This window comes from Mustela erminea, chromosome 12 (genome assembly GCF_009829155.1).
Source record: "Mustela erminea isolate mMusErm1 chromosome 12, mMusErm1.Pri, whole genome shotgun sequence".
In the NCBI taxonomy this organism is placed as follows: domain Eukaryota; kingdom Metazoa; phylum Chordata; class Mammalia; order Carnivora; family Mustelidae; genus Mustela; species Mustela erminea.
Window position 1 is genome coordinate 12,054,190 of NC_045625.1, and position 17,038 is coordinate 12,071,227.

General features: G+C 41.4%; 3 protein-coding genes across 3 annotated transcripts; all 3 read right to left on the reverse strand.

Annotated features, from left to right (window-relative positions):
- Positions 1–2,537: 2,537 nt before the first annotated feature.
- LOC116570905 (olfactory receptor 1N2) lies at positions 2,538–3,533 on the reverse strand. The gene has a single exon (XM_032308523.1). It carries the CDS (start codon positions 3,489–3,491, stop codon positions 2,538–2,540), a length of 954 nt encoding a protein of 317 aa, XP_032164414.1. The 5' UTR covers positions 3,492–3,533.
- A 5,456-nt stretch (positions 3,534–8,989) lies between these two features.
- On the reverse strand, positions 8,990–9,931 carry LOC116570436 (olfactory receptor 1J4). The gene has a single exon (XM_032307567.1). It carries the CDS (start codon positions 9,929–9,931, stop codon positions 8,990–8,992), a length of 942 nt encoding a protein of 313 aa, XP_032163458.1.
- Positions 9,932–15,320: 5,389 nt separating this feature from the next.
- LOC116570435 (olfactory receptor 1J2) lies at positions 15,321–16,262 on the reverse strand. The gene has a single exon (XM_032307566.1). The coding sequence runs from the start codon at positions 16,260–16,262 to the stop codon at positions 15,321–15,323; it is 942 nt and encodes a 313-aa protein (XP_032163457.1).
- Positions 16,263–17,038: the final 776 nt, after the last annotated feature.

Genomic DNA, 17,038 nt, shown 5'->3' on the forward strand with positions numbered 1-17,038 from the left:
CATATTAAAGTTTGATTAAAATGACAGGTGACACATATGTAACTTCTAGGAAAAAAGTAAAGCACCAGTGACTATTTAAATTATGGGGTCTCGATTTACAGTATGTATGCAGGCTTCCTTTCCAATTCATTCACTTTGCCTGAACAGTATCCCCCTTTATCTTCTGAGTCTTACAAGGGGCAGTTGTAGTTGAGAACATGGGGAAAGGAGAAAGCGGTAGGGTGTACCCACCCTATATTTAGCTATGTTCCTGCATCTAAAATTTCTGGACTCAAAAATACCTTCAGAAATATCCTATCCATTTGAGATCCATTTGTTTTAAAAAGATCACCTTCCAAAATGTGAATGGTCCTCTGAAAGAAGAACCTTACTTACAAATTGAGTGCCTGTCTTTTAAGGGATATAATCATATTTGGCTCAGTGCTTCAGGAATGGGAGTTTGATCTGGGGTAGTCTATTAATACAGGGCAGGAAGCAGACTGAATAGATGGTGAACAGCATGGTGAACCTGGATGACAGGAGGACGGAGGTGGGAATATTCCAGGGAGGAAATTGGTCCAGAAAAAGGGGGCTTACTGACAAACACAAAACTTGCTCTTTTAAGCTTTGCTTTCTTACTGGAAATTGCGGTAGTAGATTGCTGTAGTCAGAGCCAAGTAACCTACTTCAAGGCCAGGAGGCTCTAGTCTGGTTTGCCTGGCTGTCATGTTCTTCCTACCTCTTCTCTCCAAGAAGAAAAGACAGAGGGGAGAAGGGATGATGGTCAAAGGGAAATGTACACAGGTGCAGTCTTCTTCCTTCATGATCTTCCTTTCAAAGCAAGACCTATTGTAGGAGACATCAAAAGGTCACACCCTCCCTTTTTAAAAAGAATTATTTATTTATTTTAGAGAGAGAAAGTGGGGTGGAGGGGCAGAGGGAGAGGGAGAATATTAAGCAGCCCCCACACTGAGCATGGAACCTGACATGGGGCTCAAACTCATGACCCTGAGATCATCACCCCAGCCAAAACCAAGAATTGGATGCTCAAAAGATTGGGCTACTCAGGCACCCCATACACCCTCTTTTTTTTTAAAAAAAAAAAGCAAGCTTGATCCAGGCAGCATTGAGCCACAGGCTCAGTGGGGAGTTTGCTTGAGATTCTATCTCACCCTCTGCCCCTCCCCCACTCACTCTCTCTTCCTAAAATAAATAAACAAGTCTTTTGGAAAAAAAAAATAAAAATAAAAACTTGATCCAGGATGAACTTGACCTTGAAACTTTGGAGAGCTCTGTTTGGGGGTACTTCTTTATCTCTCTGGAGTGACTTGCTAATCATTAGAATATTTTTGTGCCAGCCCTCAAATTTCATTTCCTGCCTCCAAAAACATCTATATTGGGAACATTTTTAACTAGAATTTTCAAAAAATTTAAATATTTAAAAAATAGTAACCTGATGGAGAGGAGAAGGGAGTTGAGGGAAATTGGAAGGGAAGATAAACCATGAGAGACTATGGACTCTGAAAAACAATCTGAGGGTTTTGAAGGGGCGGGGTTGGGAGGTTGGGGGAACCAGGTGGTGGGTATTGGAGAGGGCACGGTTTGCATGGAGCACTGGATGTGGTGCAAAAATAATGAATACTGCTATGCTGAAAAATAAATAAATAAATAAATAAATAAATAAATAAATAAATAAATAAATGAAATTGTAACCTGTAATCCCACTGCAAAAAGATAATCTTTGTTAAGCTTGTGACTTCTTGGAACACCCATTTCTACCAGACTAACTTTCTTCAAATTATTGCTCTAAAATTTCCAGCACACTTGATTTATGGTTTTGTATTTGTATTTTAATTTTTTTATGAAAAAATTCAGAGGATAAATCATGTACTTAGTAGGAAATTGGCTCACAGTAGGCACACATAAATATTGACTGTTTCCTCTAGAATAAGAGAAAGGAGTGTTCTTAAGTTAAAGAAATAAATATTATGGAAATTATATATTAATTTAATTCTTTACTTCTTATCATGATCATTCAGTATTTGTCATGATTTCCACAATGTGGTGTGGTAAAAAGAGGATGGGTATTGGAATCAAGCTTACCTGGTTTGGGGAAGCTGTTTACATTCTGACTCACACTTTTCACAATCCTACTTCAAAGAACTGTTATGAAGAACAGTAAGGAACCTGATAGATACTCAGTACATGTTTGTATTCTTATCCCTTTACCTTGTGCCATAGAACACAAGGGGAGGGTTACTTGGCTGTAGAACATGAATCATATCCCTTAGTCCACTCTGACTAATAATCTGGTTTTAGAAGTGAGGAAGGGGGAATGGTGTCCTGCCCTTAGTGATGGATGCTTCACTGGGATCAAGAGAGAGAGTGAGACAGAAGTTCTCATTCTAGAGTCAAGTAAAGGAGTGGAACTCTCCTTTTCATCACATCCCTAACCCTGAGTTAGTGATAATCTTCCCTTAAAAATCAGTCAGAATGGTGGAATCACTGAAATAATGAAGGGCAGGGATTGATTGGAATACCAGGATCAGACATCCCTGTCATGGTAAGAGGAACATTTTTCCATTACCAAATAGTTTACCCAAGGCCTCCTTCATGTCTCTGTTCCTCAAGCTGTAGATGAATGGGTTTAACATGGGGATAATCACCATGTAGAGAATGGCAGCCCTACTTTCACTCTCTGCCGAGTGAGTTGATGGAGGAAGTAAATAAACACCCATCAGAGACCCATAGAAGAGCAGGACCACTGTGAGGTGGGAACCACAGGTAGAGAAGGCTTTCCATCGCCCTCCAGGAGTTGAGATGCCAAACACAGCCCAGGAAATGCGGCCATAGGAGAGGACAATCAACATGAGGGGAACAGTGAGGAACATTAGGCCCATGGTGATGATCATCAGCTCATTAATGCGAGTGTCTGAGCAGGCAAGCTTCAGCAGAGCGCTGGGATCACAGTAAAAGTGAGGGATGGCCTTGTGGGCACAGAAGGCCACACGGGTCAGCAGCAGAGTGTGCATCAGTGCAGGGCAGTTGGTTAGCATCCAGCACATGACCAGCATTAGTACACAGAGCTGGGGACTCATAGCTGTGCTGTAATGGAGTGGCTGGCAGATGGCCACATAGCGGTCGTATGCCATCACAGCCAGCAGGCAGTTGTCAAGGCCACCAAACATAAGGAGGAAATACAGCTGTGCAAGGCACCCAGAATATGAGATGGTCCGACTCTGGGTATGAATGTTGGCCAGCATTTTGGGGACTGAAGCAGAAGTGAAACAGGCATCAGTTAATGATAGATTGGCTAGGAAAAAGTACATGGGAGTATGAAGGTGTGGGTTAGAGCTTATGGCCAGGATGATAAGCAGGTTCCCTGTCATGGTGACCAGGTACATGCCCAGGAAGATGCCAAATAGGAGCCGTTGCTCCTCTGGCTTCTCAGAGAGTCCCAGAAGGAGGAAGTCTGAAACAGCTGTTTGGTTCACTTGGCTTGGTTTTCCCATCCTTTGTAGTTCTTCTTATCTGTTCAGATAAAGCCCTTCCATATGTTAGCATTTAATTACTAGATCAGTCACAGATGTGTATCTGTGTAGCCAGAACTATATTGGAAGGGGGGGAAATACATGGACCTTGCCAATGAGAATATTAAATCTCACTGGGGATGAAAGAAAACACCCATGGAACACTGGAAGGCAAGACAATACCCATACAAATGCAAATTTTGCTTTTTGTGTTACAGTAGGGTCCAGAGAAGAGATTAGTTTGGCCAGAGAAGTCAGTATGGGCTATAGCAGGAGGTAAGAATTGAGCATAATCTTGAAGGCAAGATTGGAAAAGTCATTTATGTTTACCAGTTGGAAAGGAAATAGATGATTTTCCTTGCTGCCTCTCCCCCAAAACACACACACACACACACACACACACACACACACACACACACACACAGACAAAAGAGCCTCCTCTCTACTTGCCTTCCCCAATCTCTAGAAATTGACCACACCATTCAGTTCCCATCCCTGTGCCCTTCCTTAAATGGTGGCACAGGGTATATAAACTGGGGCCAGTGAGCGTCTCTGATATCCCATCACTAGGACCTCCCCTCCCTAAACAGGGAGGGGGCTGCATCTGCCTCCATCACTCTCTCTCCTTTGTCCTCTTCCCCTTCTGCTCTTCAGCACCTATTATTTGCTCTAGGAGCTTATACTTCAGTTGTCCTGGCCTCTTGTCATGACCCCTATTTGTCAAGACTGGTTAAATACCAGACACCTTCATGGTTTTGTCTTTACTCTTCACAAGGCTACAAAGTAGGTATCCTTGACAACCTTGTAAATGGTAAAACTGAGCTTCAGAGATATTTGGTGTGCTCAGATAACTAGTAAATGATATTCAAACACAGGTGTGCCTCTAGATCCTGTGCCTTCACCCCTGCAATTGTACCACATCTCTCTGATATTTCTTCAGGGGAAGGAAGGTGAAAGGAGCAAGGCTCTGGTTCCTTGGGTTTGAAAGTAGCTACTCTGTTCTTCTGCTCTCCTAGGGTTTGGAGGGAGCTGGTGTGAGAGGGCATTTGATAGTGGCCTTGTCGAAACTGGGACCTTAGAAGCTTCTGTGAACATTTAATCCTCTGTTCTTTGGTTCATAGAAAAGCTTGTGATCCTAGGCAGAGACTTAGCTCATATCTACCCAGGAAACTTGTGCTTAGCTGTTGGGTTATGAACAGAGGGTGGTGTGTGTGTGTGTGTGTGTGTGTGTGTGTGATCCCTTCCAGATTCTCACCTGTGAGACCTTGAGTCAGTGTCAGGCATCTTCAGATTTTCCATTTCTCTCTCTTGGTTTGATAATTCACAATGAGGAAGTGCTGGGACCTTTCAGACTCAGTCAGTGAAGATGGGGTCTATTGAGTCTGGGGTTCACTAGGAACATGGAGTGTATGATTAATTTTGACTCCCCTAGGCCTGAAAAGACAAGAATCTTTGTCAGGGTTTTAAAGGCTTATTTCGCTAAGCATGATACGCTCTAGTTCCATCCATGTTGTCGCAAATGGCAAGGCTCCTGGAACACCATTTCCCAAAGTGCTCATTAGAGCCAACCTCAGTGTCATCGTGCAGCCTGTCCTCCAGCCAACTCTGGCTAGGTCTTGGGGGAACAGAAAGAGGGCATCTCTTTCCCAGGGGTTAAGCTCATATGTGGATCTCAGGAGAGTGATTCTGAGACCTCCTGCTGGGATACAGTGCACTTCAGCCTGAGCGGCAGGCCTCCTAGGAACTCATGCTTATGTACTAGACAGTTTAATGCCTGTTCCATACCCTAGGTAGAACTGGATTGAGGGAGATGTCAGGAGTATAAATTATAATATGACTATTTCTGCTGGTGATTTTCCTAAACAGAGTAATCCTAGCATGAAACAAACTCCTTAAGTCCTAAACTCTCAGTGAAATGAGGCAGCCTATATAGAGTAAGACAGCCATAATGTCTGATACAGAGCAGCTGCTAAAAATGTTACATCTGCTGGATTTTTATGAATACCATTGAATTAATCCTGTCATTAATATTATTGAACACTTTCATTACACAATCTCAGTGATACTCACAGCAAGCTTAGGACACAGAAACTATTCTTATTCCCATTTTATAGGTGAGAAAACTGAGGTCCCGGGAGAACAATGACTTGACCAAAGTCATACAACTACTAAATGGAGGGGACAGAATTCCACCCTAGATTTGCATGACCCCTAGAGTCTATGCTCTTAACCACCACACATTATCTTAGTGTCATTGCTGGTTTTAATCACTAACAATTTCTTATGTACAAAATAATATTGTTCTACTTACATGTCTTTGGTTACTAGTGAGATTGAATATTTGTTTCTCTGATTTTTAACCATGGCAATTATTCCTCAAATTATCCTGCTATTGTAGCTGTCCTTTCATCTACTTGGATGCTTATGCTTTTTGAAATGGATGTTAAAGACAAAACAAATGAAAACATTTTATTCTGGGTGTACCATTCCAACATGTATACAACTTTTTAAAAATTATTTTTGCAGTAAAAATCAACAGATATCAAGATAAAAATCTTCTACACAACAAAGAAAACAGTCAGCAAAACTAAGAGGCAACCCACAGAATGGAAGAAGATATTTGCAAATGACATTACAGATGAAGGACTGGTGTCCAAGATCTAGAAAGAATTTCTCAAACTCAACACCCCAAAAAACAAATAATCCTGTGGAGAAATGGTTTCACTTATTTTTGGAACATAAGGAAGAGCGTGGAGGACATTAAGAGAAGGAAGGGAAAAATGAAGTAGGGGGGCAATGATGAATCATGAAAGACTGTGGACTCCAAGAAACAAACCGAGGGTTTTAGAAGGGAGGAGAGTGTGGGGATGAGTTAGGCTGGTGATAGGTATTAAGGAGGGCACAGATTGCATAGAGAATTGGGTTTTATACACAAACAATGAATCTTGGAACATTACATCAAAAATTAATGACATTCTGTATGGTGACTAACATAACATAATTCCAAAAAAGAGAGAAAGAAATGAGCAGAAGACATGAACTGACACTTCTCCAAAGAAGACATATAAATGGCTAACAGATACATGAAGAATTATTCAACATCACTAGCCACCAGGAAAATACAAATCAAAACCACAATGAGATACCACCTTATACCAGTTAGGTGGCAAAAATTAACAAGGCAGGAAACAACAAATGTTGGTGAGCATGTGGAGAAAGGGGAACCCTCTTACACTGTTGGTGGGAATTCATACTGGTACAGCCACTCTGGAAAACAGTATGGAGTTTCCTCAATACATAAGGAATAGAGCTGCCCTACAACCTAACAATTGCACTACTAGGTATTTGCCCCAAAGATACAGGTGTAGTGAAAAGAAGGGGCACCTGTACCCTAATGTTTATAGCAGCAATGTCCACAATAGTCAAACTGTGGAAAAAACCAAGATGTCTTTCAATAGATGAATGGATAAAGAAGATGTGGTTCATATATACAATGCAACCCATTACTCAGCCATCAGAATGGATGAATACCTACCATTTGCATCAACATGGATGGAACTGGAGGAGATTATGCTGAGTAAAATAAGTCAAACAGAGAAGGACAATTATCATAGTTTCACTCATATTTGGAACATAAGAAATAGTGTGGAGGATGATAGGAAGGGAGGGAGAACTGAATGGGAAGATATCAGAGAGGGAGACAAACCATGAGAGACTCTGGACTCTGGGAAACAAATAGGGTTACAGAAGGGAAGGTTGGGAAGGATGGAGTAACCACATGATGGGTATTAAGAAGGGTATGTGCTGTGATGAGCACTGGGTGTTATATGCAACTAATAAATCATTGAACACTACATCTAAAACTAATAATGTACTATACAGTGGCTAATTGAGCATAATAATATATACATGCATTAATATGTATACTATAAAAATATATAAAACTATATTGTTAAAAAAAATAAAAACACCAAGAGCCATCAATATGCTGCTTACAAGAGACTCATTTTAGACCCCAAAATACCTCCAGATTAAAAGCAAGAGGGTAGGAATCATTTATTGTGCTATTGGACATCAAAAGAAAGCTGAAGTATCCATCCTTATATCAGACAAACTAGATTTTAAATCAACTGATGTGACAAGAGAGGAAGAAGGGCACTATATCACAGCTTTGTAGTAAAGCTTGAAATCCGGTAACATGATGCCGCCAGTTTTATTTTTGTTTTTCAACATTTCCTTAGTGATTTGGGGTCTCTTCTGATTCCATACAAATTTTTGGATTATTTGCTTCAGCTCTTTGAAGACTACCAGTGGAATTTTGATTGGAATGGTTTTAAAAATATAGATTGCTCTATTTTTAATTTCTTGAGGAATCTCCACACTGTTCTCCAAAGTGGCTGCACCAACTTGCATTCCCACCAACAGTGTAAGAGGGTTCCCCTTTCTCCACATCCCCTCCAACACATGTTGATTATTATCATATGGTTTCACTTATTTGTGGAGCATAACAAATAGCACGGAGGACAAGGGAAGTTAGAGAGGAGAAGGGAGTTGAGGGAAATTGGTAGGGGAGGTGAACCATAAGAGACTATGCACTCTGAAAAACAATCTGGGAGTTTTGAAGGGACGGAGGGTGGGAGTTTGGGGGGACCAGGTGGTGGGTATTGGAGAGGGCACGGATTGCATGGAGCACTGGGTGTGTGCAAAAACAATGAATACTGTTACGCTGAAAATAAATTTTAAAAAAAGATGACTATAGATAACAATACTGTGTTGTGTACTTGATGTTTGCTCTGAGAACAGGTCTTATATCTCCTCACCACACACACAATGATAAAATAAAATGATAACTATGTAGATGTGTTAGATATATTTATTAGCTTGATTGCGGTGATCATTTCACAACATGTACATATCAAAACATCAAGTTGTATACTTTAAATACATATAACATTTATACATCAACTATACTTAAATAAAGCCATTTAAGGGGGTGACTGGGTGGCTCAGTGGGTTAAACCTCTGCCTTCAGCTCAGGTCATGATCTCAGGGTCCTGGGATCAAGCCCCACATCAGGCTCTCTGCTCAGCGGGGAGCCTGCTTCCTCCTCTATCTGTGCCTGCCTCTGTCTACTTGTGATCTCTGTCTGTCAAATAAATAAATAAAATCTTTACAAAAAGCCATTTAAAAAAAGCCATTTAAGAAAAGAACTAATAAATTCCCAGAGGAGAGGAGAGACATAAATTCTATTAGCTATGTGAAATCACAATCTAATAGGAAAGAGCAATAATCAGTACTGTCAACTCAGGATTCACAGTTCATACTAAAGGACTGGTAGGAAAAGAGACAATAACTGTAACAGAATGTAATTGAAGTTATCAAATATTTACTGAGCACTTATTCTATACTGGCCTCAGGATTAGGAGTCTAACATCTGAAGATACATGAATACATACGTCTGTTATAAAGATGAGGAGATATCACCGACATAAGACTTTTGCCCTGTTGAAGAGTTTCTCCAGGGCCCCCTTCATGTCTCTGTTCCTTAGGCTATAAATGAAAGGGTTAAGCAATGGAGTTACCACTGTGTACATCACAGAGGCAATTATGTTCTTGTCACTGGAACTGCTGGATGAGGGGAAAAAATAAAGCCCAATAATTGTCCCATAATATAAAGATACCACAGAGAGGTGGGAGCCACATGTGGACAAGGCTTTGAAGATCCCTCTGGCAGATGGAACCTTCAGAATGGTGGCTCCAATGTGGCCGTAAGAGATCAAAATGCATATTAGTGGGAGGGTAATGACTGCCACTCCCACTGTGAAAATGACCAGCTCATTAAGTGATGTGTCTGAGCAGGAGAGCTTGAGCAGGACACCAAGGTCACAGAAGAAATGGGGGATGCTGTTGTCAGCACAAAAGGACAGTTGGGCTAAGAGAAGGGTGTGAGACAGGGCACTGGCACAGGAGAGGATCCAGGATACAGCTACTAGCAAGATACATACCCCTCCTCTCATGATGGTGGCATAGCGGAGGGGGTGACAGATAGCCACATACCGATCGTACGCCATTGAGGTGAGAAGGAAATTGTCCAGATCAGTAAAAAATATGAAAAAATACATCTGTGTTACACACCCTGCATAGAGGATGGATTGATCCTGGGTATGCATGTTTATCAACATCTTAGGGACAGTGACAGATGAGAAAGAGACATCCGTGAAGGCCAAGTGGCTAAGGAAGTAGTACATGGGCGTGTGGAGGCGAGAGTCCAGCCTGATGAGCAGGATGATGAGCAGGTTCCCCAGCACCGTGGTCAGATACATTCCCAGGAACAGGGTGAAGAACACACCCTGCTGCTCTGGACGGATGGGGAGTCCCAGGAGGAAGAACTCGGACACGCTGCTCTGATTCTCCAGCCTCATGCTTCTCTTGTTAAGGATGGAGCCTCATGTCTGAGTGCCATGTGGTATATTAGAAAAATAATCCAATTAGAAATAGATTCACATTCTGACAATACACCTCATGTTTGTGAGTTCTGGGTAAGTGACCCACTTTGAGTCTCAATTTTCTTATCTCCAAATTTGAGACATGACTATGAGCCTCAGTCATGAGAAAATAGCGAATATCAAGAAGATAACATTAGTGAAGCACCACCTGCAGATAGTTGGCTCAAATCAGTGTCAGTTTCCTGCCCTCTATTTCATGAGACTCCTTTATTTCTCCCTCTGGGCTGCTCACTCCCCTCAACAGACCAATACTGAGTAGAGCTCAGGTGCCACAAAGCCACTTCCTTGTGGGATTAAGATCTGATATAGGCAAAGGTCACATACATCAATGATGAAGTTGGGTATACAGATGAAGTCCAACCACATCCTGCCTGGTAGAGAATGACACCTCTGATAGGCCACTGTTTTGGACTTCTCCCATTTTCTCTCCATTCTGCCTAGTTTCCCTCATGCTTTATAATTAGGATTACTTCTTCCTAAACTAGTAAACTAACCTAGTCTATGGGATTTGAGATTTTAATAAAAAATCCCATGGATACAACTTTATCATGTATCTCTCTCTCTCTCTCTCTCTCTCTCTCTCTCTCTGCATAAACTTTTTATAAAGATCACATATGAACTCTCACTCCACAACATCCAGCCTTCTGGCCAATAGTACTTCAACCACAGCTTACCAATAACTGATATTTCTTTGACACTCAGGCTGTGTGCTGTAGAGGGCAAAGCATGGGCTTTGTAATCAGACAGAATGGGTTAAAATCACCTTTCTGCTATTTGTCAGATCATGTCTTTGGGCAAGGCATTGTACCTCTTGGAGCCTCAAGTTTTCCTCTCTAAAACAAGGATACTAGTCCCTGAATCAAAAAGAGTTAAATAAAGTAATGCATGTAAAACACCTCACTCCTAGGAGGCATCCTACAAGAAGTGATATTGCTCCTATTAAGTATAAAATGCAAAGAACTCTAGTGAAAAAACTCAGGGTCTTATCTTCAGTGGAACCCAGAAAAATGTAACTGGGGCTAGTATCCAAGATCTATAAAGAACTTCTCAAACTCAACACCCAAAAAACTAGTAATCCAGTCAAGTAATAGGCAGAAGACATGAACAGACATTTCTCCAAAGAAGACATACAAATGGCCAACAGACACATGAAAAAAATGCTCCACATCACTTGGCATCAGGGAAATTCAAATCAAAACCATATTGAGATACCACCATATACCAGTTAAAATGGCTAAAATTAACAAGACAGGAAACAAGAAATGTTGTATGGATGCAGAGAAAGGGGAACCCTCACTGTTGGTGGGAATGCAAGTTGGTATGGCCACTCTGGAAAACAGTATGGAGTTTCCTCAAGAAGTTAAAAATAGAGCTACCCTATGACCCAGAAATTTCACTACTAGGTATTTATCCAAAGATAAAAATGTAGTGCAAAGAAGGGTCACCTACACCCCAGTGTTTATAACAACAATCTCCACAATAGCCAAATTGTGCAAAGAGCTGAGAAGTCCTTCACTGGATGAATGGATAAAGAAGATATTGTGTGTGTGGTAATAATATTCCACACACTAGACTATCACTCAGCCATCAGAAAGGATGAATACTTACCATTTACATCGATGTGGATGGAACTGGAGGTTATTATGCTGAGCAAAATAAGTCAATCAGAGAAAGACAATTATCATAATGTTTTCACTCATGTGGAATAGAAGGAACAGGGTCTGCAAAGGACCATAGAGAATGGAGGGGAAAACAGAATGGCAAGTTGTCAGAGAGGGAGAAAAATCATGAGAAACTCTTAAGTATAGTGAACAAACTGAAGGTTGCTGGAGGGGCAGTGGGTGGGAGGATGGGGTAATTGGGTGATGAGCATTAAGGGGGGCACATGATGTGATGAGCACTGGGTGTTATACGCAACTGATAGATTATTGAACACTACCTCTGAAACTAATGATGTACTATTGGTTGGCAATTGAATTTAAAGTAGAAAAAATATACCTTCGGGGCACCTGGATGGCTCAGTGGGTTAAAGCCTCCACCTTTGGCTCAGGTCATGATTTCAGGGTCCTGGGATCCAGCCCTACATCGGGCTCTCTGCTCAGTGGGGAGCCTGCTTCCTCCTCTCTCTCTGCCTACTTGTGATCTCTGTCTGTCAAATAAATAAATAAAATCTTTTTAAAAATACCTTCAAGATAAAAATAAAAGAAAGAATAATCTTCCCTGGGCCCAAGGCTTGATGCTTTCTATGAAGGTATGAGACTATATTAGGGAATTCAGGCAGGAAATCATAAAACAGAATCTAAAAGACCTGTAATATAGGTACTTTGTAAAGCAAAAAAAGGAACCAAAGCTCTCTAAGTAGAAGTTGTCTTTCAAATATACTTTCAGGTGGAATCAACGATGCTGTCTAAAGGGGAGGGAGTGATCAGGGACTTTGAAGAGAAGCATTGGAAAGGTCTGGTTGACAGTGCCTGCAGTAAGAGCAGCTAGGAACCAAGCCACACTAACACTAACCAACTGAGAACTAGGATTCTGACTTCTAAGACTTGAATAATGAGATGGGGCCCCCAGCCTGGATCTGGTGATATGCCTACTAATTGTATGCCGCCAGCTGGCTCTCTTCCTCATCTCCCCAAGGTTTAGCGTTTAAGGTCTGAGAGTCAGTGGCCAGTGGTGAGTGTGGTATCCTTCTGTTTATGAACTAGTAATAAGAAGTGACTTCAGGGAGAGCATAGAGAAGTGATGAACGTGCACACACACACACACACACACACACACACACACACACACGCCTGCTCCTAATGAAGGATACTCAGTCCTGCTCTGAACTTCATGCACAAGTCATCTAGCTCCTGGGAGTATGGATTTGGTTTCTCAGCTTCTTGTCAGCACACCCAGGGGCCAGATTCAGCCTACAACTTCCGTGATCCTAAACCTCTCACTGACACAGAGAAAAGTCATGAGCCTGGAGCTTATGACTTCTTATCCTTCTTAAATCACCTGCTTCAGAAATGGAGATGGGAAGACTCCATTCGACCCACCAGGGAAAGAGCCCAAGGAGACAGGACACCAAGCTCTAGGTTAGAGACCTGCATTGAACTAGGATTAATTGCTCAGTTCTCTTCTCCCTCCCTCCAGTACAGATGCCCTAGGGCAATGTCCCTAAACTTCAATGTTCAGCAGAACCTCCTGGGAGTTCGTTAAAGATGCAGATCCCAGCCCCACCTCCAGAGATACTCATGCATGAGATCTGGAGACAGCTAATTTCGAGGCAGGTGGTTCTAAGGGAAGACTTTGAGAAACACCATCCTTAGGAAGAATATTAGAGTGTGAGGCCAAAATGAGATGCTGAAAGGTCCCTTTACTGGCCCTTGCTTGCCAGATTTCTGTTTCTCCTAGTTAGGTAATAGCTTAGGATATCATGGGATCCTATAGCTTCCATGATGTAAGTCTTCACAACAGTGCTCTTCAAATTGTAGTTCACAGATCTGCAGCATCAACGTCATGTGGAAACTTGTTAGAAATGCAAAATTGGGGGTCCCATCCCAGAACTACTGAATCAGAGCTCGTGGTAGTAGATTCCAGGAACCTGTGTTTAAATAACCTCTCCAGGATTTTTTTTTTTAAATTTGAGTAATTTAAGTCGACAAACGATGTTAAATTAGTTCCAAGTGTACAACAGCGATTCAACTTCCCTATACATTATGCCATGTTCACCACAAGCATAGCTACCACCTGTCACCATACAACATTCTTGTTAACTATATTCCCTATGCTTTGCCTTTTATTCCTGTGACAGAAATGCACACTGAAGTTTGAGAAGCTTCGCTTTTATTCTTCACTTGGGAAGGTGGGGTATCTGTAGATAGTCAGTGCTGAACATGGAGTGGCATTTGTAGGAAAGTAGTGATGTTTTCAGAGAGATGCACTATAATTTGGTTATATTTACAAAGAAGGCCAGCATGAAGCATGCTTTCACTTGTGATTGCATATGGGGGCTAAGCAGCAAAAACCACACAGTGTTGGCAGAAGAGGGTTGGTGAGTCTTGATTTCCTACTGGGCCCTGTGTCTTCAGAGCTGCTGTTGTAACATTTTATATCATGGGCAGAGGGTAATACATTTCCTCTTATTCAGGTGACCAGCAGTTTGGATACTTTGATTTCAAAAGATCTAACAGGTGTAAAGTGACATCTCATTGTGGTTTTGATTTGTATTTCCCTGACAGCAAAATATCCATAAAGATGGAAAGAAAATCTGTTTAAGATACATAAGATTTACAAAAATGAGGCTTTTAAGTTTCTTTGACCCTTACCTTGCACATTTTTTCCCCTGGAAAGCATATAGGCATTTCACAGAAAGCCCCTGGGGTCTTGGAGACAGAACAATTACCACCATTAGTGTGGTTCTAGGGAAACAGGAAACAGTGGAAAGAACCTGTGCTCTCCAGGGGACACCCAGAGACCACTGCTCCATGAACAGGCACCCCTCTCCTGGGCCTTAATTCCCTTATGTGTACAGTGGGGACACTCAGCTGTTAGCTCCCCCCTTCCTCATCCTCCCACCATCTGCTTATGGTAGTTTCTATCTTCCTGGGCAGGTCATACAAGTCAAGAGATGTGACAGTGGGGTTTATTTATTTATTTAAAACAAATTACCCAGGGTATAGTGCATTGTTTTGATGTGATGTTCAGTGGTTCATTGTTTGCATATAGCACCCAGTGCTCATTGTGTCATGCACCTTCCTTAATGCTCATCATCGAGTTATCCCATTACAGTGGGGTACAAATGCTGGTGACCTTTGCAGACCTTACCCTGACTATACACATTTGTTTGGTCCATATAGTATTTTAAAACTGGGTAGCTCACCAAAAAAGCCAATTGGGAGCTTTTATTAAAAATTGGAGGATTTACAAAAAAAAAAACATAAGAGAGTATAATGAAATGAAATAGCTAATTCTTTAGAGTCTGGGGCATGTTAAAGCCTGAGATTATGGGCCCAAAATATAAGGGTTTCCAAAAATCTCAAATAAGGGATAACCAAAACCAAATCATTGTATTATTCATGCCCCCAAGTTGCAGAAATAAGTAATAAAGTTAAGTTAGCATTTGCTGATCAAAAGGTATTTATAAAAGAGAGCATTGTTAATATGGGAATGAAATTCTGGACAACAAATATTTACCATGCACATCCAACATGCCACCATTTGCCTTAGGGTGGGAACATTAAAGTTTTAAAAATATTCAAATGGAAAATCAAATACACACATCAACCAAAATGAGGTTTTGATTTAAATAAACGTTATATCACCGTGAGGAAAAAGTTGCTCCACTGAGGAGTTTCCCCAGGGCCTCTTTCATGTCCCTGTTCCTAAGGCTGTAGATAAAAGGGTTCAACATGGGTGTGACCACAGTGTACATGAGAGCCACAATGATATCCTTGTTAACTAAATTGCTTAATTTGGGGAAAAGATATTGCCCAAATATTGCCCCATAATACAGAGACACTACAGACAGGTGGGAGCCACATGTGGATAATGCTTTGCAGATTCCTTTGGTGGAAGGAACTTTCAAGATGGTGGCCCCAATGTAGCCATAAGATACCAGAATACATGTGAATGGCAGGGTAATGACCACCACCCCTACTGTGAACATGACCAACTCATTGAGGAAGATATCTGAGCAGGACAGTTTGAGCAGAGCACCAAGGTCACAGAAAAAATGGGAGATGGTGTTAGCTGCACAGAAGGATAATTGGGTGAGGAGAAGGGTATGGGAAAGGGAGCTGACACAAGACAGGATCCAAGATATAGCCACTAGTAAGGCACATAGCTCTTCCTTCATGATGGTGGTATAATGAAGAGGGTGACATATAGCCACATAGCGGTCATACGCCATTGATGTAATAAGGAAGCTGTCCAGGTCAGTAAAAAATATAAAAAAATACATTTGTGAAATGCACCCTGCATAGGGAATGGATTTGTACTTAGCATGCATGTCCATCAACATTTTGGGGACAGTGACAGATGAGAAAGAGACATCTGTGAAGGCCAAGTGGCTGAGGAAGAAGTACATGGGGGTGTGGAGGCGAGGGTCCAGCCTGATGAGCAGAATGATGAGCAGGTTCCCCAGCACCGTGGTCAGGTACATGCCCAGGAATAGGGCAAAGAACACTCCCTGCTGCTCTGGCCAGATTCGGAGCCCCAGGAGGAGGAACTCGGACACGCTGCTCTGGTTCTCCCTCCTCATGAGACTCTTTCCTCTGCTGGGAATGAAGAATAGTTGAAAATATTAAGGACTCTGAAATAATCATTTTTAGTAGTCATATGAAAAATATATGTTTTATTTTGGAAAGTGGGAAACAACCTATTTCTCATATTTTTTTTATATGTTGGCACATAACGGAATTAGAAAAATTGTTGATGAAGGACTGTTAATGAGAGCCAGCTTTTCCTGGGTTAGTGACAAACCAGAATTCTGACACTGATGATCAGACTGTGGAATATGATGTCTCAGCCATGTTACTACCTCAAGAATGCTCTGTGCTGAGTATTCCAAATCATCAACCACAGCACAGCAACCTCAAGAAGCTTTGACTTCAGCAATTTGAATTCAGTTGTTCAATTTCAGATGGGATTTTTCAAATAAAAGGATACAAATAGTATTTATTGGCTGACGAGCACTCATCAATATACAAATATTTTTATTTTAATTCAGTAGAGGGTTCTTCCAATTCAGTAGAGGGTTTTTAACGAAACACTGAATTATGTTATCCATTCTCCCTACAGCAGCCAAAGAGAGATTTTTTTTCTTTAAAACCTATATTTTTTTCTAAAAATCTAAATTAAAAAAAAAGAAGACATCCAGATGGCCAACAGACACATGAAACAGTGCTCCATATCACTCGGCATCAGGGAAATACAAATCAAAACCACAATGAGATATCACCTCACACCAGTCAGAATGGCTAAAATCAACAAGTCAGGAAATGACAGATGCTGGCGAGGATGCGGAGAAAGGGGAAC